This window comes from Eretmochelys imbricata, chromosome 11, assembly GCF_965152235.1.
Source record: "Eretmochelys imbricata isolate rEreImb1 chromosome 11, rEreImb1.hap1, whole genome shotgun sequence".
Taxonomy (NCBI): domain Eukaryota; kingdom Metazoa; phylum Chordata; order Testudines; family Cheloniidae; genus Eretmochelys; species Eretmochelys imbricata.
In genome coordinates, this window is record NC_135582.1 from 41,523,840 (window position 1) to 41,547,810 (window position 23,971).

A 23,971-nucleotide genomic window follows, 5' to 3' on the forward strand; every position below is an offset into this window, starting at 1 on the left:
AAAGCATTGGTGTGGGGTTACATATCTGTTATGTTTTAACCTTGAGAAACGGGAGTGGGGAAAGTCCTCTATTGAGACTGTGTATAACAAGGTTCAGCCCAAATAATATTTATGGCCAAGTTATAAACTCCAAGCAAATGAGGCTGTTAGCCTATACATATAGCAATGCTAGTGATTATCGCTTCTGAACCGACTTTCCTTCACTGATAGCACCTATTTCATTATATTAAAAGAAAAGATGGGATTTTCCTTCTTTTTTTTCTTTCTTTTTTTTTTAAGCAGTAAGGTATTCTGGTTTATACTCTAGTATAAACACTACCAGTTGTTTTTAATGCTCTGAAAGGCTTTGTTTTTGGTGGTAATTAAATGTACTGCTTGAGTTAGTATTGTACTTTTCAGCTTTTCACATTTAATTAATGTTCGTGTGGGAATTATGAACAATTTATATCTGTCAGAAAAAGACGAGACTTAACAAATTGTCTCTCTGCAGATGTGAAATTGAGGCAACCTTAGAGAGGCTGAAGAAACTGGAGCGTGATCTGAGCTTTAAAGAGCAGGAGCTAAAGGAACGGGAGAGACGTTTGAAAGTATGGGAGCAGAAGTTAACAGAACAGTCCAATACTCCTGTAAGTAAAATAATTCAATCTTTCCTCTGACTGCAAAAAGCATTTGGAGCATTGTATGAGCAAATCTAGGGAAATTCCAATAAAAGGTTTCTGTTATCTTCTCCATTTGGTCCTGTGGGGCTGTTATGGCCTATTTTATTAACCAATACAAATAATACTCTTTAAAATTCACTTAATGCATTATACATAAGATACTAACTGTGGGCCATATTGTGCCATCAGTAAATAAACAGTTTCCTGTTGATTTAATTGCATTTCTAAGCTTAAAAACTGATGGTCTTAAATGAGAGAGCAGCATGCTCTTTATATGTCCATATTGGTGCTAATCTTGAAAACAGTGTGATACAACAACAAAAATGGGCACTCTATTTCATATTTATTATTGTGACACTTCATAAATTTTTTGTTTTATATATTAAAGCTGCGTATTCAATAAAAGCACAATCCTGTTCTCATTAGACAACAAGAACTTTTCTGTTGACTTTAATGGAAACAGGATGGGGCCCTAAAAATAGTAACTTGTAGTCTCTGCAGAAAAAGACTTCAGAAATGTATCTGAGTGTTTGATAACTCGCTCTGCGAGGAACACATCTAAAATTGATGTCTTTACATTTTATAGAAGTCCACAAATCTTGAGTGAGGATTTGAGCCTTCAGTAGTTAATGTGTAGGACTGATCAATATCTTAGTACTAGAAAATGCACATTATTTTATTAACTGAAAGAAATGTGCCCATTTCCATGAATACATTAAAATAAATAGTATTTTCTGTATTAGCCTGAGCTCCTTGCTGAGGTTTAACTCTCATTGACTTCAGTGGAAATTTTGCTAGAAAGTGGAGTGCGTGGTCAGGCCCTGAGTGTTTGTACTGGAACAGAGTTAATTTAGCATCATAATTGTGATACTTGCTTAATAGAATTACAACACTATTTCTCCTTGTATTTTCAGTATTAGCCAAAACAAATATCAACTTAAGTTTGCAATAGTTTGCCATTCCCTTATGCAATCAGTTATGATTCTGTAGATTCAGCATTCTAATACATAATTAAGTCCTGCATACATGGGAATATTGATTCTAGCCAATCCAGTTTACTTGCAACTTAGTTTTGAGGCACAGCGTATTGGCATTTATATGAATGAAGTTGTACACATGTTCTGGCTGTAAACATGTAGTAGTGTAATGATGAAGAATGAATGTTTTCCTATATCCAGACACTGTATGTTCTAAGTCGGTATCTGTGTGCTTGCTTTAACACCAGCAAACTTCCAGTAACTGAGCTGTGGGCCATCTCCTATACAGTGCACAGCACGAGATGCAGCCATAATGAGCCAATCTTTTTATGAGCAAGGCCCTAAGGCTGTTTTATGCTGTACTTGCTTATCATGTCCACTTTTCACTTGTAGCTGGCATTGCTGAAGGAAGAATTCATTGTGCTAAGACCTGTTGTGCTTAACATGGACTTTCGTTCTGCATAACATTAACCCACCTCTCTTACTGCATTTAAATGATTGAGAACAGTGTGAAATACAGAGGTTTATTTTTCTGAGACCTTTAATGAATTACTGTGCTGCTGAACATCTCCATTTTCAAATTTTTGTGTAGACACAAAAACTTGCCCTGTTCTATCAGAGTTGCTTTCTTCATAGCAAAGTAGCGTCTATTCAGTGCTAATTTACAAATAAAAAGAAATCTTTTATTCCTAGCCATATGGAAAACAGCACTGCTGGGTGTTCTCTTTGTAAGTGGTGATCCTTGCAGACAAGAGTCTCTGTGCTCCCTTCAAATGTGAAGCATGGAGGAGGGCAAATAAAACTAGAATTACGTAGAGCATGGGGGGTAGCTAGATCTATGCAACATGATCCCCCACTTCTCGGCGCTCATGGGAGTTGCATCATGATGTGGTAAAGACTCCATGCCTGTGGGTGGCAGGAAGAGACAGAGTCAGAGTAGCTGCCTCCTCTCTTCAGTAATATGAACAGGTGGAACTGCCAGAGAAGAGCAGCATGGCACACTGTCTGGAGTGATTCACAACTGTGAGTGCCAACTTCAGGGCAAACTGTCAAAAAGCAGGGCAGACACCCCAATCTGGTGGGATGTTCTGTGATCAGATTTCATCAACCAAGTAACAAATGTGAACTCTTGGATCACTGTCCTAGTCTTACCATAGAGTCACAGAAAGGCCCTTTGGGCACTCCAGTCTATCTTGCTACTCAGGCATGCTGGACTTAGTGATAAATGGTCACTTGCACCAAAAATCACAAGATCCCAGTCCCAAGAGACCAGTCACTTATCTCAGATCAACTTATACCTTCAGTCTCGCACCAAAGACAATGCTGGTAGCCAATCCTATAGTAAACAAACTAAATACTTATTAACTAGGAAAAAGAAATGAGAGCGTTATTTACAGGTAAAAGCAGACAACATATAAGCATAAATGAGTTACAATCTATGGTTCCAAAAGGTGACAGAGATGAAGTAAGCTGTCAGTGCCGAATGTCTTTTAGGGCTAATCTAGGTTGACCCAGGAGATTGCTGCTTTTGTTTCTTAGCTCCAGCCCTTGTGAGAGGCCAAGCTGCAAAGAGATAAATGTTTCTTCTTGCGAGGATCTTTATATGACCTTGCCCCAAAGTTAAAATTGATGGGATGAGGGCTCCTGCACATATCCTACAGTGGCCCAGTTAGTCTTTATAGTCCTTCTTGGTGGGCAGGAAAACCACTCTTCTTGGCCAGATTCACAGATTCAGAGCAGACAATTTTACAATTATAAAGGAAAACTTTCATATTACCTTACAGCATGGGATACAGACATTAGTAAGATTAATGCACGCAGCAACTTATGAGCATTTTATGGAGTCTAAACACATCTTTACAAGTTTATCACCTATTTTAAAAAATATTAACTTATAGGTGAGCAGGTCTGGTTTCCAGCTATGAATTTTCAGTGCTCAACTGATGCCTACAGTGTGGGAGAGCCTCAGCAGTGGCTGGTGCAGCTGGCACCAGGAACTGCCAGAGCAGCAGTGGCCCCAGGGAGGGCCCCAGGGAGCACCCCAGGGCAGCCTCAGGAACAACCCAAGCAGCAGCGGTCCTGGGGGTGGCCAGAGCAGCAGCTCCGGGGGGTGGCCCTGGAGGCCATCAGGAGAGCGGTGCCCGGGGGGTCTTGGACCAGTGGGCCACCAGGGGAAGTCAGTCTCCACTGCTGGAGCAGAGGGCCCCGAGAGCAGCAGGGCCCAGGAGCAAAAATAGTCATGGGTATTTTTAGTAAAAGTCATGGACAGGTCATGGGCCATGAATTTTTGTTTATTGCCGGTGACCTGTCCATGACTTTTACTAAAAATACCCATGACTAAATCGTAGCTTTACTCATGAGCAGCTTTAACTGACAGTCCATGCAGTTTGCTCCCCTTGGATGCAAAAATGTAGGGGTCACCTGGAAAACACAAGGGAACTGTACTGCTAGTGAGGCACCCCAGAGAGCAGCACAGGAACCCAAGGATCTGCAGTGGTTGGAGATTCTTTCCTCAAAGATCCCTGGGCTCCATAGGTTTTGAAGAGTGTGATCCATCCAGAAGGCCACAAGTCCCTCTATTCCTCAGTCTTTTAGTGGGGTAGGACCCAAAAGATTTTTTTTAAATAAAGCCCACCTGCTACATGGAGTTTGCTTGAAGAGAGAAAACCCAAAAAAGTGAAGTGTGGGATTCTTATCTGTGTGGCTGTAATCTACTGTAAGTGAAGCAAGTAGATGTGTTTGAAGTTAATGGGAAGCATGTGTTAATGCACAGGAACAAACACGGAGAAACTGTTCTGGGAATCGAGCTGCGTTAGCCATAGGCTGAATAGATGGTTGCCACATTTAAGGGGCCAGTCCTGAGCAGCTCTTCTTTTAACTGCAGAGTTTCTCCCCACACCTGCATGAACCTGATCTCTGCTCTGTCTTGTGCAGTGGGCACTTTTTGCGTCTGATATTCTGTGGCCACAACATCTCTTGTAAAGCACTGCTGCACAAAGGAATCTGGGGCTAATTTGGAGAATAAAACATAACCTGCTGCACACACTGTTTCCACAACAGGACACCATCTGAAGGAGGAAAGGCCAGAGAGAAGGGAATGGGTAGGTTCCCCTGGACTGGGTGTGCTAGAGGAAGGAAATTGGGAGGGATTGGTGAAGGTGTGCACCAAATTCAGTATTAACTTAGACTGCAATGTGCTTAGATCTGGCCATTTAAAAAAATAATATGGATTTCTGTTGTGGTTGCAACTGGAAATCCAGCTGAGGAGCAGGGCTCTTTTGTGGTAGGCACTGCACACTCATAACATAAAGACAGTCCCTCCCTGTAACAGAGCGTCCTTCCGTTCACCACAGAAATTGTGTGGACTCCAGTGGCTGTGCATTCACAGCACCCTTTTATTTTAAGTTCCTTCTGCCATTACCACAACAGTCCCTGTGCAACAGGAGGGTTACAATATCTATGGTTCTTTGGCCCTCTTCCCCAGACCTGAGGGGAACTGAGGACTCTCTTCCCTGAGGACTTCCCACCAGCCTGATAATTACCTCAGTCAGCTTCCTCTGGGTATTAATTAGCATCTGAGTGATCAGAGTTCACTCCCTGCGCTCTGTCACACTCCCCCAGAGAGCTCTTAGACACAGATTTTAAAAGGTGTTTAGGCATTTCTGCACTAAACATTGCAACGCCTGTCTCATTTCAAAAGGCATTTAGGCACTTAGGAGCCTAAATCCCATTGACTTCCAATGGGTACTTTTACACTGCAATTAAAAACCCACGGCTGGCCTGTGCCAGCTGACTTGGGCTCATGGGGCCTGGGCTAAGGGGCTGTTTAATTGCAGTGTAGACTTCTGGGCTTGGGCTGCAGCCTGAACTAAGGGACCCTCCCACCTCAAAGGGTCTGAGAGCTTGGGCTCCAGCCCAAGCCCGGAAGTCTACACTGCAGTTAAACAGCCCCGCAGCCCGAGTCAGCTGGCATGGGTCAGCCTAATTGCAATGTAGACATAGCCCAATGGGCCTTAAAATCACAAGTGCCCAAATCCTTTGTGAAAGTGAGACTTCAGATTTTACATCACTTTGGTGTTGCAATGCTGATTTCAGCAACGCCTGAACACCTTTAAAAATCTGGGCTTTAGTCTTTGTATTTGATAAGAGGCAACAGGTGAATACAACAAATACATGGGGGAACACAAAGAACAGTGAGGTGATTATAGTTAGCGTAATGAGCAGCAATCACAGCACATCAGCTGCCTAGCCATTGTCAAATGTTGTGTAGCCATCATGACAGAGGTGAGATTTAGAGAAACTCTTGGAGGAGGACAATATAGTAGTTTTGTAGGTTTTTATGGGGGACTCCTCCCATGCATAAGGAGGATTCTGATATGCCTAAAATCCCCATAAAGGGGCTGAAATCGCTCTCTGCCATGGAAGTAGTATAAACTGGGCATCCTGAAACTATGCTCAAGGTTTCTAAGTACTACTCCCCAAACCCCCATAAATAGGAGCCTTGCTTTTTTTGTACTGAGTAAGATTTTATGGTAGAAGGTGACTTGTTTGGTTTTTTTTTCCTAGACAGCTTGCAGCTTATAAAATTAAAGCTTAAGTGTAGGAGGTATCATATCATTCATAGATAGAGCTCTGTGATTTAAGGAGAATGATATAATGGGTCCCCATGTGTTACACACCATTGTAATAATTTTCCCAGTAACAAATTGTGAGCAGAAAATGGACTGAGCAGTTGTGATTAGGTTAAACAAGATGTCTGGAAAGCAATACAGACATAGTTTGGAAAACAGCTCTGGAAATAAAGGCCATTTCAGCAGTACAGAAATAGCATAACATGCTGCCCCTTTAGTAGGTTAATTTTGAATCAAACACCAGAGCTCTTGCTCACTGTGGAGAGCAGGTATGTCATAGAGGTTACTAGCTTGGCCTCCTTGAAGAGGCATTAATCGTGATTTAGCTCCAGAGGACATTTTTCATTCAATTTGGAAAAAAATAGTAGTGACAAACTAGGTCAGGAAAATGCCCTGATGCGTAGGTGGAGATTAAATCAGCAATGCCTTGTATTGCAGGGTATACAGAAACACACCAAATATATGTTGATATCAATGAATAACACAACATAAATTGCTAAGGTTTACAGAAGCAATTTATTAATAGTCCAGACTGGAGACCTGCTCCTACTTCCATTGAAGTTGGTAAAAATTTTGTCTCTGACTTTAACAGTGGCAGGAATGGTCCATAACCCTTCTTTTGATTGTGGCCTCAAAAATGGTGAACAAAAAGTTAATTCAATCTATCCAGATCTGTACATACTCGTTACTGCTGTGGTATCTTCTGACCTCTAGATAAAAACATTTCTCTCTGCACCAGGGGCTTTTCTGGGTTCTTTAACCCTAAGCTGATTTATTGTTCAATTCTGAAAGCTAAAATTTAGCAACTCAATCGAGCCGTGGCTCTGCTTGTACCTAGATTCCTGTGGTAAAGTCCACATGGGTTAGAGAAATGTTGTAAACCATTTTGTATGGTACAAAAAGAGAGAGTCAAAAGTTGGCACTTCCTTTCAACATGAAAGCTGGGCTACCTGTGGTCCTCTGCATGCTGTTTGGTGGTGGTTTTGCTCTCTCATTTTTAAAAAATTTAAGCCAAGTTTGTTCTAATGAATTCTTACTTGAGCTCCGTGTTTTGATTCACTAATCATTTTGCTTTCTGTTTATTGCTAACTAATCTGGTAGTGTCTTTTTTGCCTTGAATTGAATTGGTTCTAACTTTCCTTTTTACTCTGTCCCTTCCTCCTTTAAATAGCTTTTCTTACCTATTGCTGCAAGAATGTCTCAGGAGTCTTACTTTGAAACTAAAACAGAGGAATCAAACAGTGCAGAGATGTCATGTCAGATCACAGCAACAAGTAACGGGGAGGTAGCTGGCATGAACCAAAGTCTGCAGGCCTTGATGATGAAGGGCTTTGGGGATATCTTCTCTATGAACCAAGCAGGATCTGTCCTGCATTCTGGAATGCAGATAAACATGCAAGCCAAAAAGAATTCTTCTAAAACCACCTCTATGAGAAAGGGGAAGAAAATCAACATGGCTGTGGGTTTCAGAGAATTTGACTGGTCAGATGATGATGAAGATGATGATGATGATACAGATGATTCTAGTGAATGAAGTTAGAAATCTAATTAAGGCTAAAATTGGTTTCTAGCAAATCAAAGCAATAAAGTTTCAGAAAAATCATCCTGTCATTTTGGTCTGTTTTAAACCCTGTAAAAGAAACAAAAGCAAAAACACTACATTTTTCTGGGCTAGACATATTTGTATGTTAAAAATATATCTTGTTGGTTTTTAGATTGTGTTGACCTATTTTTGCTTTGCTGAAATTTGGAACTAAAATTTCAAAACAAATCGATGTTTTTAAAACCCAACAAATATAGCTGCAGCTCACATTTATGCTGTAATATTTGGTATCTGATTACAGAAACTTCTGTGGCTGAATGTTTAAGATCTGAAAACAATGGAGGAACTTAAACACCTATTTTACTTCCATTACTTTTTTCTCTTTGTTTTTGTAGTTTTCTTTACCCTTTTTATTGTTGATCATATGAATATATTTGTGTTTCCATGTGGGCTTTTCCTATACAATCCATTCTTTCTGACTGCTACAGTGAAGTTGTTTTGCTAAATTTGTGATTTCTCAATCATTTTCAAGGCAATATCCTGTGATATCATAAATACATTACTAAGAAGGACAAGCAGGGATGAGAAAAATAAAGCCCTTACAAACACACAGTTTAAGAAACAGCAACTGAATACAGACAATCACTGGTAATAGATAATTTGTATAAATGTTCTTTTCTCTTTCTCTTTAATTTGTGAAATTCACTCTTTAGTACAGCCACTTATAATAAAACCTCACCACCTAATTGCATTGTGGTAGTCTACAAGCTCACTGGTTTTCGGTTACATTGATGTAAATCCAGGAAATATCATTAACTTTGATGGATTTACTCTGGATTTATTCCGGTTTAGCTGAGAGCAAAATTGGTCTTAGGTTATTTATAGCAATTTTTTATCTTGCTGTAACTATTAAACCATTTATCACTGTCCTTCCCCGAATAGGGGGGGGAGAGACATTTTAAAAGTGAGCCCTCCTACTGTAGCTTAAGCTAAAGTCTCAGTGATGACGTGAAGAATATTCTCTAGAGTTTAAATATCCATTTTTCTGCTGTGAAATCATTTTTAAAATATTGCCACTGTTATGATTCATCCTAAAATTGAGTATATAAGTATCTGTTGCAGTAATTACACCACAAACCCTCTGTCCGGAACAGTGAATGTATTTTCCTGATGAACTCTTTGGTGATGGTACAGAAAGAGAGAAGGAAACAAATACATTCGCATCTACAAGTGCAGAAGAAAGGCCCATTGTAAAATGTTTGTCAAATAAAGAAGGGCAAAAACTTTTAAAGAAAAGTGTTACTTTCATGTTCAGTTGGATTTGAGGGGATAATTAAACTCATAAGTGCCATGTGTTGATGGTGGTTCTCTCATGAAAAATGGCGATTAGTGCTGTTTAAATACCTTAGAAAGTAGAATCATTACATGATAGCAGATCTGAAGTTGGATCTCCAAGAGTTTGGGACATTATATTCTATTATTTAGAAATAAGAGAAAAAGTTCTTGAAGTTTTAAAATTAGCTTTTCTAGGGTAACGAGTGCAATCTTTGAGATGTGAAAGGTAGCTAGCTTCCTTATCTAAGGTCCAGTGCTGTTCTGGCCACCTGTAAAGCACTCAGTGCTTTCAACTATGCTTGAGTTCAACAGGAGCTAAAGATGCTCAGCACCTCGCAGGATTGGGCCCTTAACTATATGAAATGTATAGCATTTGAGCCAAGTTCCACCCTCTTGCTAGCAGGTTCAAGTCCCTTGGATTGAAGTTAGCTTTGTGATATCTGGGGCAATTTTTTCATGCTAATAAGAATTTGTAATTTCAACACTGAAGGGTGCAATACGTTCTTATTGGGAGAATTTACTGTATCTAGTCCAAGTGAAATTTGCTCCTACAAGATCAGTGGTAGTAGCATTTTAGGAGCACTAAACAAAGTGACTGAGGGTGTGGGGAGGGACAGAGAATAGGAAAGGGGCAACAAATTAAATGGAAATGGCAGCAAACAAGCTATTTCCAAATGCAGATTTGTATTGTTTTTTAAGTCTGCACCTGCTAACAGCTACCGCCGCGACATTATTTTTATAACCACTATACTACACGCAGGAAAAATGGAAGGATTTGTATAATCTAATATGTGTCTATGTTAAACTACTGTACCATATTTCTAGTGTAGAGTTGCACAGCTGTAACTGAAGTCAAAATTGAACCCAGTATGTTTAGAAATGCAAAACCAAAAATATCTCTTCTTAGTACTGATACTGATACTTTGCACTTTTAAAGCACCTAATAATCTCAATGCACTTTGTACAGATACGTGTTGGTTTTAATTAGATGTGCAAATCCACTTCTTGATTTAAATCTTCACCTAATAAATATTCCAACACTACTATATCACATCACTTTTTTGTTGAGGACAGATATTCTCATGCATCTCTCATTAAAGTGAATAGGAGTTATTTGAGCATAATAAATGGAATAATTTGGCATTTTTTACATAGAGAGCAGAGCTGGTAAAAAGAATTTAAATTTAGTTTTTCAGTGAAAAACAAGGACAACATTTCCATGACTTGTCTATTTTTTAGCCAACTCTAATAAAGATATATTGAGAGATAAAGCAATAACTCTCGAAACATTTATTTTCATGTTCAAAGTAGAAAGGCCCTAGAATTGTTGTAAAAGAAAGATCTACTAAGCTTAAGGCTTTCCCCAAACTTTTTTGTTGTGGTTCCTTTAAAGTATGATTATATTTAGAATAGTAGCTTGGCTTAAAAAATGACATTGTGGAGGTCGATTTTTTTATTCTCCTATAATGACTGTCATACCAAACGTGTTCAGTTTACAAGTCAAAAATAAATTGTGCTTGACTATCCAGCTATGTTTCTGCCTCGAACATCCTCACTATATTTTAATTTTGAAAGATTTTGGTTGACAGTTCTGTTGATATGGAGGCAGAACAAAACCATTTTGATCTTCCACCGTTGATTTGCTCTGCAGTGCTAGCAGAATTAAACTTGTTTTTTAATCTATCTAGATGTCCAATCACCAAAGTGTCTACAATAGTTACTAATAATAGTTAACAGTTACATAGCATGTCACATGATCAAAGCATTAACCAAAAGTTAACTAAGGAATCCTCCCAGGGCCTTATGAGGCAGATAAGGTAAAGTGTTGTTATCCTATTTCACAGCTGGGGAAGCTGATATAGAGAAGTTAAAGGCCAAATTTGAACTTCTCATTTTTACTCAGTCATTATACTTAAACTAACACTGTCTTCAGTAGGGCATATTTCCTGACCTGAGGAACTCAGAGTTTAGCCCTTTTATTTACTCAAAGCCACATAGTGAGCTGGGATTAGAACTCAGGATTTCCTGACTCCTAACCCAGTTCTCATTCTTTCAGACTTGGAAAAGATGCAGGGAATAGATATGCTGAGTAAGACTATTTTAATGTAGTCACTTTTATGACTGTAATAGCACTAATGCTTTAGAATAGCAATTGCTCTGAGATCTAATGCTTAGATCTGAGGACTTGTTTCAGGGCTTATATAGTTTGTGGAGTGTTTTGGATATGCTTGATTAGCTGGCCATATTTGTTAACTGTAGTACTTGGACTTAGTCTTCTCTAGATGCCGGGGATTTTTGAGACCTGAGATCTGAAGTAGCTCTTCGGCACAATGTCATGTTCTTGACTTGTTCATTTATCATTTGCAGTATTTTGTTAGATAGTGATTTCATTTCATTGTAGATCTTAAAGCAGTTATTCTAATTAAATATTGATACATTGATCTAATTAAATAATTGATACATTATATTGCTATCAGCAGCAGTAAATCCACAGCACATAAAATAAAGCTAATAAGTAACTAGCAAAGTTACTGTACATCTTTAGTAAGCTATTTCCTGTTTTTGTAATAAGGCAGCTTTTACAGGTTTTTAATAAGACCTCCAACTTGACAGAGGTTTAATTATAGGCCAATAGAGAATCCATTCTGTTCTTCCAACTTTCATGTAGGAAAATAGGCTCACAGGACATACAGTAATTTTTACAGTCCTTAAAATCTACCAGTAGAAATCTGGAGAGGAATGCATTTTCCCCCTGACTCCAACTTAGTGCACACTATTAAGTCTGTATAGAGGTTTCTGGTGTGTGAAGGTTTAGTTTCAGGACTGTAGTACCAGCAACCTACATTAAACATTTTACGTTGTGTACAAAATATTCTGCTGACTTTTAAAGTCAGATATAGTCCACTGCATTTTCTTGCTTTTGCACTCTTTAAAAAGTTTTGTACTGAATACTAGGAAATTATTCTATTTATACTCCAAGTGTGAGCAAATGAAATTTGAATAGAAAATATTTTCACAGCGTTAGAAAACTTCATCCCTTCCTACTGAAATACTATCCTGAGCAAAACCTGTGCCAAAACTATTGTGGCAAACTGACTAGCTAATTTGTATGGAACATGCAATGTTACACCCTCTTGTGGTAAGACCTTTCAGTAGTCAGTTGTTTTCTTCACCGCACTTAACATGTGATGTCTTGCTTTATTCACAGTATGGATTTGGTTTTCCAGTTTTTCAAAAAAATGTAATGTATTCAATTTTCTCAGTTGGTGTCATAAACTTGATTTTGATGTGAAGTTTTTTCCTTTGCTTCTCTTTGTTCCAATCTTCTATTTTGCAATAAACATTTTGACAGTACATTTTTATGCTTCTGTGTTCTTGTGTAAACCGCTGCTATTAAAGGGATTCCTCATTGCCTTCTGCTTTGATCTTTTTCATATTATGCAGGGTGTGGCATTTCCCCCTTTTTCCTCTTTGTTTGTTTGTTTGTAAATATATTTAACATTTCACATCGCTAATTTTCCTCTCCTAAAAATGGGAATCATCTGAAAAGTCACTGTGTGTAAGCAAGAATGGAATATTGAACTCGTGCAATGGTAGAATACACAATGAACTACAGCAAACTGTTGTACTCAAGGTTCCCAATGGAAAGGAAAACACCAGCCCATTTGGAATTTAAGGGCAATTATGTTAATTATTTATTGCAAATATTGTGGGTCTCTGCCTTCACAAGGGTCATCATGGTTTGCCAGATCCTGCCCAACCTAGTTGCCAGCGATAGGTGGACCCCTTCCATCCTACAACCCTCTCCGCCCCTATTTAATTGTCACGAGGGGAGCCTTTTCTGGATTTTCCTGACTTGTAATCAGTAGGTTATGAAGCTTGGGCCATGCATGGGGAAGTTAGGGGGACGAGGGAAACTTGCCTTTCTGTGTGGCAGTCAAAGCCAGCTTCCCATCCCAGTGACCACTTAGCTCAGGCATTGTTGGCTTTGTCCATCTGAGGAGGCCACTTCTGTCCTGGAAGAGTTATGGCAGGAAGGGGTGGGCAGCGGGGCAGGTGGGGGGAGAGGGTCAAGTGATCTTCACATGGATGGACAGGGATTGTCTGATAAAATAGTTGTGGTGAGGAAGGAATTTTCCTTGGAAGCAGATTGGCCAAGCCACTGGGGTGGGGGTGGGGGGTTGCTTTCCTCTGTGCATCTTGCAGTGTTCAGCAGAAGCTGTAGTTCAGGACACAGGAAACAAGTGTAAGACAGTCATGAATCTATCAGTGGGAATCCATACGGGAAGAGCAGAAAGACTTGTCACAAGTTTGGGTGGAAGTCATTGTGGGAGGCACCTGTTGTCCCACAGTCTGCAGGGTCAGGGAAAGGAGGAGACTAATAGATAATGATTTGAAAACATGGGGTGGCTTCCATGCATAGGCACAAGGTCTTTCAGACCCTTGAGGGAGGAATTCTGGAGAGGAGGAACTGGAACTGCCAAGAGATTGGGCGCTAGGGTGCTTCTGGCTTGCACGGCCCACAATGTAAGGAGACCAGAAACACTGATGGTTGACCAGTGAAATCTGAATTACCGTTTGGTAGAGAAGTAATTCAGTAAATTTTCAGCCAGAGTATGGTGGCAAGAGTTTGGGTGGCACTGTCAATTCAGATCCATCTAATTAACAGGATACCAATGAGAAGATAATATAGCTTAGAATAACCCATTCTTTAGCTAGTTAGATGGAGGTTACTATCTCAGTGAGATCTTTCACTGTGTCATCTTCAAACCATTCCTGGATTTCACTGACAGATCCATCCCCTCATGTATCAAGCAGATTCTGGTCTGATGCCCGCATACTTCAAGGGGAGAATCCTGATCCACCATATAACAAAGTGTACCATACATGGTACGTGGTATGTGGCATTCAGCTGGCTGTGAAGTGTCCCCTTCAGATTTTGTTCCACAGCTCCTAAAAGGAATGATCATGCAGGTGTAGGCGGGAACCGAAGGGTAAAAGGGGACAAACAAACTTGTACCTTAATCAGTAAGGAAGTCTAGCTGCAGTGACCCAGTCCCAAGTCAGTTGTGCTGTCCTTGTTATGCAGTGACCGCTTCTTTCACTCTACAGACACAGCTTTCACTACTGGAGTCAAGCGATAGTAAAAGCAATGGTACAACACAAGGAGAGAACGGTGACTAGTGAGCCCCACTTGAGGGGATGCGGCTGGTGACAAAATTCCAAGACTGCTTTTGTTGCTTGGTGATCTCCTGACTAGTTTTGCCCCCAGGAGGTGTTGGGACTATTCCATCACTGCTGTAATATCACTGAAGCCAGCCTGTGATCACTTTGACTAATATGTGAACATGAGGAATGCTACTTTGATGGCACTTTATGCAGTAATCCATGGAATAATGGGGAAAGTCCTCATCACAACCAGGAGGCTTATGGCTTAGCTGGAGAGGAGGTGCCAAATAAAATCAGCCACCAAAGTAAAACTGGGGGGAGACCTGAGCAAATGATCAGACAAGAAGAGCAATATTACTCTTTTCAATTCATGTTTCTCACACAGTTGCTGCCTTCCTTTGATATTTGCGCGTGGACTGAAGAAGATGTGGTAAGCATTTTGTACTAATTCAGTCAGCATTGTTTTTATGTAGCTATAAAAGAAAACTGATGCACATCATAATAAATAAAATCTAGATTGTGGACAAGATTTGAGAAATCTGTGGGCAAGATTCTAGTACTATATATTTTTAAAATTCCTGTTCCAAAAAAGATTTTAAAATGACCCGATCCTGAAAGAGGAAGGACTTTATCACCTTGGTGAAATGGTCACATGCTCAGAGACCTGTTTAAAGCATTTGGCTTGGCAGATTATCAGCCCACAGTATATGCTGCTGAATTGTCATAGGCAGGTGGGTATTGCCATTCTTCAACAAAGAAACTTCAAAAACAGACTCCAGCAAGAAACTGCAGAACTGGAATTAATTTGCAAACTGGACACCATTAAATTAGGCTTGAATAAAGACTGGGAGTGGATGAGTCATTACACACAGTAAAAACTATTTCCCCATATTAATTTTTCCCCGGCTGTTACTCACAGCTTCTTGACAACTGTTTGAAATGAGCCATCCTGATTATCACTACAAAAGTTTTTTTTCTCCTGCTTATAATAGCCCACCTTACTTGATTGGTCTTGTTAGAGTTGGTATGGCAACCCCCATTTTTTCATGTTCTCTTTATATATCTTCCTACTGTATTTTCCACTGCATGCATCCGATGAAGTGGGTTTAGCGTATGCCCAAATAAATTTGTTAGTCTCTAAGGTGCCACAAGTGCTCCTCATTTTTTTGCTGATACAGACTAACACAGCTACCGCTCTGATAGCGATTTTAATAACCCTTTCAGCAGCCTTTTGGTACATCATGTGGTCATTTAAGTAAAGGTTACTGAAGGACTAACTGAAAAGCCAATTCAAAGTAGTAATGGTCCAAGCTGCTGAACTTGTCCCATTCATCACACAACAAATTGATCAATCTACATTAGGAGCAGTAGCAATTAAAAACAATAATAAACTAAAAAAATGGCTGCAAAGCAGAAGGAAATTTATCGTAAATAACAAACTTGCAAGATAGCCCTGAAAAGTAAATATAATGGAGAAGTTTGATTCCCTTGTCCCACCACTAAAGAGACTTTTAATTTTTGTTTTAAAATTGAATTATGAGCATTATATTTTTGAGTGTTTTGAGGTGCTGTAACCTATACATTTTAATTGTGTGACCTTCAAAACTGCTTTTTTTTTTTATACAGTACTTTTGGCTGCACCAGCTTGTTGGAAAAGGTAAACTACACATTATAGCTCACAGATTTAACTTTTTTTTTTCCCAATGAAGAGCACTATGGATTTCTGTATAATCTTTCATATCTTAAGGTGATGCTTCCGGTGAGATGAATGTTTATGCCAACTTGTTTAAGGAAAATCATATCACTGGGAAACGGTTGCTTCTTATAGAAGAAGAAGATTTAAAGGACATGGGAATTCTTTCCAAAGGACATATAATTCATTTAAAGGTATCTTAACAACACATCTTGATAATCACAGTAGTAAATATTGACAATGTAAATGACAGTGTAAATGTTGACAGAAATCATCAGTTTTATCCAGCATAAGAGAAGATCTAAAGCTAAGGCTAGAAAAACCTTTTTGAGAAAAAGGGTCATACCCAGAACTTGCTTGCAATAGGCACCAAAGCAAACCTAAACACTTTGAGATGCCAAAAAGATTGGTAACCTTGAGTTTTTGATGTGGTGTTGTTTTTTTTTCTCTCTTATAAATACCCATGCTCCACTGCATTTCCTGGTTTTGGCTGGGACAGGAATAGGAAATATTGCAAAAGACTCTTCTAATAGTATCTCCCACCTAAGTGAAACCTTTGGAAATCTTAGGACAGAACCTGTTCTCACAAGACTTCCAGCCTAATCAGAGAGGTCCGGATAAACACCAAAAATGTATTTGAACTGAAATCTCTGAACATCTTGAGTTTCACCAATCATCTCTAATTTAAAACTGCTTTGTGTACCAAGCACTCTATTCTTGAACAATTGTAAAGATAGTTGAGTGCTAGTGGGTATGGCTCCTTTGCTGTCTGAGCTTTATTTCATCCACAAGAGATTGTATTGCTCTAATTATCTAATAGTTACACTGAATCCAGCAAAACCCTTGGCCTGAAAGTAGTAACTGATGTAGTAGTAATAATATTTACTTCCAATCACAGAACATGGCTTACATACCTGTGGTTCTGCTCTGAAACATGTCTTGAAAATGGCATTGTGGGCTTCCATTATGTCTGAGTGATTCTGTATACAATGTTCTCCATTTACTAGTAAAAGGATGCTTTTTGTCTGATTGTCAGCGCTGAGAGTCACACTAGGTTATATCTATCTTTTGCATCAGCACAATAAAGGTATTACAGTCCAAATTAATATTGCATTTCTATGGGTTGTACGCCGTTGTTTCCAAGTAGTTCCATTAGTGACATGTGTGATTGCCCTCCGCAGGGGTTGATCAGATGAAACTTATTAAAACTTGGTAAATAAATGGACACAGACCATGGAATAGAGCAGCGGTTCCCAACTGGCGGTCTGCGGCCCACTGAGGGGGCCATGAACCATTTCAGGGGTCTGCCAAGCACGACCGCTCAGAGCCCCGAGTCCAGGTACCCCATGGGGCTGAAGCCCGGAGCCCCAGTGCCTTGAGCTCCCAGAGAAGCCACCCCGCACAGCTGAAGCCCTGAGCCCCCCATCCCCATGGGGCTAAAGCTCTGAGCTGCCTCCTTACCCCAAGCATCAGAAGCTCCAGCCCCCTTCGTTCGGTGGGGCTCAAGCTTCTCCCCCCATATTGCAGCTGAAGCCCAATCCACCTCCCCCGAAGCTGGGCCATGGAGTTTTTATAGCATGCTGGTGGGGCCCCCAAAAGGAAACGGTTTAGAACCCCTGGAATAGAGAATGCAGTTCTTGCTGAGTTGGCTCAGTGAGGCTAACAGGAGTAAAAACCTGTACAAACCTATATTTGTGATTGAGGGTATGTCTACACTGCAACTAGGAGTGTGCTTCCCAGTGCCCATAGGCAGTCATGCAAATCTTCTTGAGCTAGTGTGCTAAAACTTTCAGTGTAGCCCAACATAGCATGGGCAGCAGCTCAAGCTAGCCATCTGAGTACAAGCCCACCTGGACCCCCGGGTAGCTGCTGCCTATGCTAACCCTGTCTACACTGCTATTGTGGAGCTAGCACGTGTCTGTCTACCCATCTGTGAAAGCACATGCCCAGCTGCAGTGTAGATAGACCCTAAATTAAGCAGATCTGACTCTGAATACTCACAAGGGGACAGATCTGCTGAGTAAGAAGATGCCATTTTAGAGTCCCTTTTTAGAACAGAACTGTACATTAAGATTGGATACAGAGAACACTATGCACACTGAATGAGTTACTTACACAAACACACACACACACAGAGTGCTGTTTTTCAGTCCTGCATTTACGCTTTACATCATGATGAACTATGGTCTGATTTGGGTTTGTTTGGTTTCTTACAGACTGCTATTGAGAGGTTAACTCATGATTACCTAAACATGTTTCATTTCCCACCATTAATTAAGGTCAGTATTTATTTACTTATTTAAAAGGTGCTGCCTGCCTTGACTCGATAAATGTATCTATTCCTGTACCTATGCTGTGCTACTAGGCCTTACACTTAGTATAGGGTACACATGTACGTTGTCACTATTTGTGGCAGATTTTTGAGGTCAAGTTAACAATATGAGTGTGCGTATCAGAACAAGTAATATCCCAACAATACACCCTCTCAATGAGGTTCAAAGAATTAATACAACAGAAAGATGTCTTGCAGGTTAACATATGATGGTAATATCATAAGGCCAGATTGTGACCCCCCCGTACTTGCATGGGTGAGCAGTTGCTCCCATCAGTAATGCCACTGAAATCAGTGGATTATTCATGTGAGTAACTACTCATTGTTGTGTGCAAAGTAGTTCCAATCCAGACCATAATGAGCACATCATTCCTTACTCTGTTGTCTTACAAGAGAAAATAATTATGTACTATAGTAGTCATTCTTTTGTTTCCTTTTTAAGCCCCCTGCATGCTAACCATACATCTTTTGGGTTTTGTGATATCAGCAACAACAGGTAGGACACCAACAAAGATAGACCTGCTCTACCCCTCCTCCAGGGTCCTTCCTTTGGATTTAAGATATAAAGACTCAACTGACTTTTAGAACTTACCATGAAACCCAAGGAGGGTGAGGTAATTTCTTCTGTTGAACAAACATCTGTTGGTGAGAGGGACAAGCTTTAAGAATTGTGGTAAGAAAATTGTCTCTCTCATGAACAGACGTTGGTCCAATAAAAGATATTAACTCACCCACCTTGTCTCTCTAATATCCTGGGATCAACATGACTGCAACTACACTGCATACATCAAACCAAAGGAATTCTGTCAGCTAATCAGATAGTACTAGACCCCAAAATATTCAGTTGCTTTTATAGCTGTTATAATTTACAGCACAACAATACAGTGAGACCCACTTAAAATAAAGTCCATCGTACAATCAAAGGAAAATCCATAATTGTTTACTGCATTGCAAATTTCAAGCCACAATTCCAGTTACTATGGACAGCTGCTCAAAATGACATTGTTCTGTGAAATAACGGCTTCATATAGAGCTGAAGGTGCTCAACACCTCATAGGAGCTTGCCCTGTAACAGGCTGCCAGTGTTTATAGTGTAACACAAGCTAATTTGTGAGTTCTGGTATATATAGTCAGATAGCAGACTGCGAAGAGCTACAGAGAGATCTCACAAAACTGGGTGACTGTGCAACAAAATGGCAGATGAAATTCAATGTTGATAAATGCAAAGTAATGCACATTGGAAAACTATACACATAAAATGATGGGGTCTATATTAGCTGTCACCACTCAAGAAAGAGATCTTCGAGTCATTGTGGATAGTTCTCTGAAAACTTCCACTCAGTGTCATGGGGCAGTCAAAAAAGCGAACAGAATGTTGGGAATCATTAAGAAAGGGATAGATAATGAGACAGAAAATATCATATTGCCTCTATATAAATCCATGGTAGGCCCACATCTCGAATACTGTGTGCAGATGTGATTGTCCCATCGCAAAAAAGATGTATTGGAATTGGAAAAGGTTCAGAAAAGGGCAACAAAAATTATTAAAGGCATGAAACAGCTTCCGTATGAGGAGAGATTAATAAGACTGGGAATCTACAGCTTGGAAAAGAGATGACTAAGGGAGAATATGATAGAGGTCTATAAAATTGTGACTGGTTTCGAGAAAGGAAATAAGGAAGTGTTATTTACTCCTTATAACACAAGAACTAGGGGTCACCAAATGAAATTAATAGGCAGCAGATTTAAAACGAACAAAAGGAAGTATTTCTTCACAGAATGCGCAGTCAACCCATGGAACTCTTTTCCAGAGGATGTTGTGAAGGCCAAGATTATAACAGGCTTCAAAAAAGAACTAGATAGAATTATCGTAGAACCATAGGACTGGAAGGGACCTCAAGAGGTGATCTAGTCCAGTCCCCTGCACTCGTGGCAGAACAAAGTATTATCTAGACCATTCCTGACTGGTGTTTGTCTAACCTGCTCTTAAAAATCTCCAGTGATGGAGATTCCACAGCCTCCCTCGTCAGTTTATTCCAGTGCTAACCTGACAGTTAGAAAGTTTTTCCTAATGTCCAACCTAAACCTTCCTTGCTTCAATTTAAGCCCATTGCTTCTTGTGCTATCCTCAGAGGTTAAGAAAAACTATTTTTCTCTCTCCTCCTTGTAACAACCTTTTACATACTTGAAAACTATCATGTCCCCTCTGTCTTCTCTTTTCCAGACTAAACAAACCTGATTTTTTCAATCTTCCCTCATAGGTCATGTTTTCTAGACATTTAATCATTTTTGTTGCTCTTCTCTGGACACTCTCCAATTCGTTCACATCTTTCCTGAAATGTGGTGCCCAGAACCGGACACAATACTCCAGTTGAGGCCTAATCAGCGCAGAATAGAGAGGAAGAATTACTACTTGCGTCTTGCTTACAACACTCCTTCTAATACATCCCACAATGATATTTGCTTTTTTTTCCAGTAGTGTTACACTGTTGACTGATATTTAGCTCGTGGTCCACTATGACCCCCAGATCCCTTTCTGCAGTACTCCTTCCTAGGCAGTCATTTCCAATTTTTTATGTGTGCAACTGATTGTTCCTCCCTAAGTGGAGTACTTTTCATTTGTCCTTATTGAATTTCATCCTATTTACTTCAGACTATTTCTCCAGTTTGTCCAGATCATTTTGAATTTTAATCCTATCCTCCAAAGAACTTGCAACCCCTCCCAGCTTGATATCGTCCTCAAATTTTATAAGTGTACTCTCTGTCATTATCTAAATCATTAATGAAGATATTGAACAGAACCGGACCCAGAACTGATGCCTGAGGGACCCCACTTGTTATGTCCTTCCAGCATGACTGTGAACCACTGATAACTACTCTCTGGGAACGGTTTTCCAACCAGTTATGCAACCACCTTATAGTAGCTCCATCTAGGTTGCATTTCCCTAGTTTGTTTATGAGAAGGTCATGCAAGACAGTATCAAAAGCTTTACTAAAGTCAAGATATACCGAATCTACCCCTATCCACAAGGCTTGTTACCCTGTCAAAGAAAGCTATCAGGTTGGTTTGACAGGATTTGTTCTTGACAAATCCATGCTGACTGTTACTTGTCACCTTATTATCTTCTAGATGTTTGCAAATTGATTGCTAAATTATTGGCTCCATTATCTTTCCGGATACAGAAGTTAAGCTGACTGGTCTGTAAATTCTCTGGCTTGTCCTTATTTTCCCTTTTTATAGATGGGCACTATATTTGCCCTTTTCCAGTCTTCTGGAATCTCTCCTGTCTTCCATGACTTTTCAAAGATAATTGCTAATGGCTCATATATCTCCTCAGTCAGCTCCTTGAGTATTCTAGGGTACATTTCATCAGGCCCTGGTGACTTGAAGACATAGATGAGTTCATGGAGGATAGCTCCATCAATGGCTATTAGCCAGGATGGGGAGGGATGGTGACCCTATTCTCTGTCTCCCAGTAGTTGGGAATGGGTGACAGGGAATGGATCACTTGATGATTACCTGTTCTGTTCATTCCCTCTGGGGCACCTGGCATTGGCCGCTGTCAGAAGACAGGATACTGGACTAGAGGAACCTTTTGGTCTGACCCCGTACGGCCGTTCCTATGTTTTTATGTGGAATTACTGAGAGGACGGCAGTATCATCTGACCAGCCAATAGATTTGTAACATACAAAAGGAAAGGGTATTAAACTCATACTGTCAAATGTAGCCGGGTCACCAACTCAGAGAGACTCATAATAGAGGTAATTTCTTACACTGTGTTTCTGTGATAGGATTCTGTAAGTGGAAATGAAGAAAACATGGAGAAAGTAGTGAACCTGGAACTTGTTTTTGGTTATCACTTGAAACTTGGAAATGGTCCACAGGTAAATGAACCTTGTTGGGATAATATCATTTTATTTCTGTTTCTTTAATCATTACTCAAAGGGCCCAATGTCTGTAGAAATATTTTCCATTTATTATGTGAATCCTGCTACTCAGAAAATCACTGAGCAAATTTCAAAGTACAATGCTGAATCAATGATGGATGGGTACAAGAAAAACAGTGGTACAGGAAGTTTTGAATTAAACAAGATTGTTTCCTCATAAGCATTTTCTCTAACTTCAGTTTTGTGATTGAGAATTTCTTATATAAATCCTTTATCATACTGAACATGAGACAACAGGTTTTTGTGAAAAGGAGGTAAATTGAGATACCAGTGGAGGCTGGGGGCTTGGACTAGTATTGAATTTGTCTCATTCATGGGCAAAACCTTCTTGGTTTGCTATGTGGGGATTTCCTCCTTTCTTTTTCATTGTATTTTGGATTTCTTTTATCTGAAGCATTTTCCAGTTATAAAGATGGATTTCCCATTGCAGTGTGAATTGCTTGTACATCCCCAGTGCTCTCAGGCACCCATAACTTGTGGTGCTATACAGCTTCTTTTCTGCAGGTGCACATTGTGCCCTGCCTTGTGCAGCCATGCAAGGGAGTAAGGGGCAGAAGGCTTTGAAGTGTTGGGGGAGGTACTCTACACCAGCTATATGCCTGGCACATGGGGGCTTCCCCCACAGAACAGGTGGAATCCAGGAGGCAGATTCTCACTCTTCGCAGGTTTCCCAGGTTGCACCTGAATTAGCACAACAATGTACTGCCCCTCGCTAGGGACTCATGAAAAAGCAGTGACTGCAGTTTTCTTAGTGCGTTTCTTCATGTAACTGTGGAAAGCTTCCTTCTTTTGTGGTTATTTCGCTCTCTCTCTCTCTCTCTCTCTCTCTCGCTTTCCAGCAGATTTTGCTTGCATTGTGAGTTGGTGTGTGCATACAGGAGAAGGTATATTTCCACCCCTGAGGTGTACTATGTGCTAATCCTTCCTTTTCTGGGATTTCACCTTTGTTTCATGAGTGTGAAACAAAGGTGAAATCCCACCTTTCAGTCGCAACAGGAATGCGCAAACCCTATCCACCATGGGCTCGTCTAGACTGTGGAAGCTTCCCCCAGAATTCTAACCGGATTTAAAACTGGTTCAGCTAATCCAGTTATAAAACATGGTTGGGACCGAGTGCACCCTACCAATGTCAGATAAACGAAGCTCATGGGGGATAGGGGACTCCCTGACAAATGTAAGCCAGGATTTTTTTGTGGAATATGTTTTAAGAATTGTGGAAAGAAAAATTGTAGCCTTCTCAGAAGGTTTGATGAGCAGGGTTCTCTGGAGACGTTCCTAGCTTTGCTGTTCAAGAAAACCACATTGGAACTCTGCTTAAATGTACTCATTTAAACCCAGTTACAACCAGCCCAGGTCTGATTCATTTTAAAACTGGTCGGAGCCATAGAGTAAGTCAGACTTGGATGGCCTGAACTGCCTTTACTGGCCTGGTTTCCAAACCAGCGTGTATTTTTTAACAGTCCGTAAAAATAGTAGGTCATCTTCACCCAGGTCTATACTAGGACTACATGGCCCTGACTTCTGGGAGGGTTCTGAAGGTTTATTTTAGTATTATTTATTTATATGTAGTGCTATATCAGAGAGCTATTCCAAACAAATGTACCTGGTTCTCTGGTTATCCCAGTGGGATAAGTCTAAAGACACAGGCTGGTACCATGCAGGACGATTCAGGACAACATAATA

At 40.1% G+C, this 23,971-nt stretch overlaps 1 protein-coding gene across 1 annotated transcript in view; it reads left to right on the top strand.

The window, feature by feature from the left end:
- Positions 1–23,971, top strand: part of MAP3K20 (mitogen-activated protein kinase kinase kinase 20) — a 117,084-nt gene that overhangs the window by 74,518 nt on the left and 18,595 nt on the right. The window contains exons 10-15 of the mRNA XM_077830054.1: positions 491–626; positions 14,700–14,744; positions 15,941–15,971; positions 16,062–16,201; positions 18,224–18,286; positions 22,133–22,225. Of these exons, the coding sequence (XP_077686180.1) occupies positions 491–626; positions 14,700–14,744; positions 15,941–15,971; positions 16,062–16,201; positions 18,224–18,286; positions 22,133–22,225 (508 nt within the window). The remainder of the gene's footprint in view (positions 1–490; positions 627–14,699; positions 14,745–15,940; positions 15,972–16,061; positions 16,202–18,223; positions 18,287–22,132; positions 22,226–23,971) is intronic.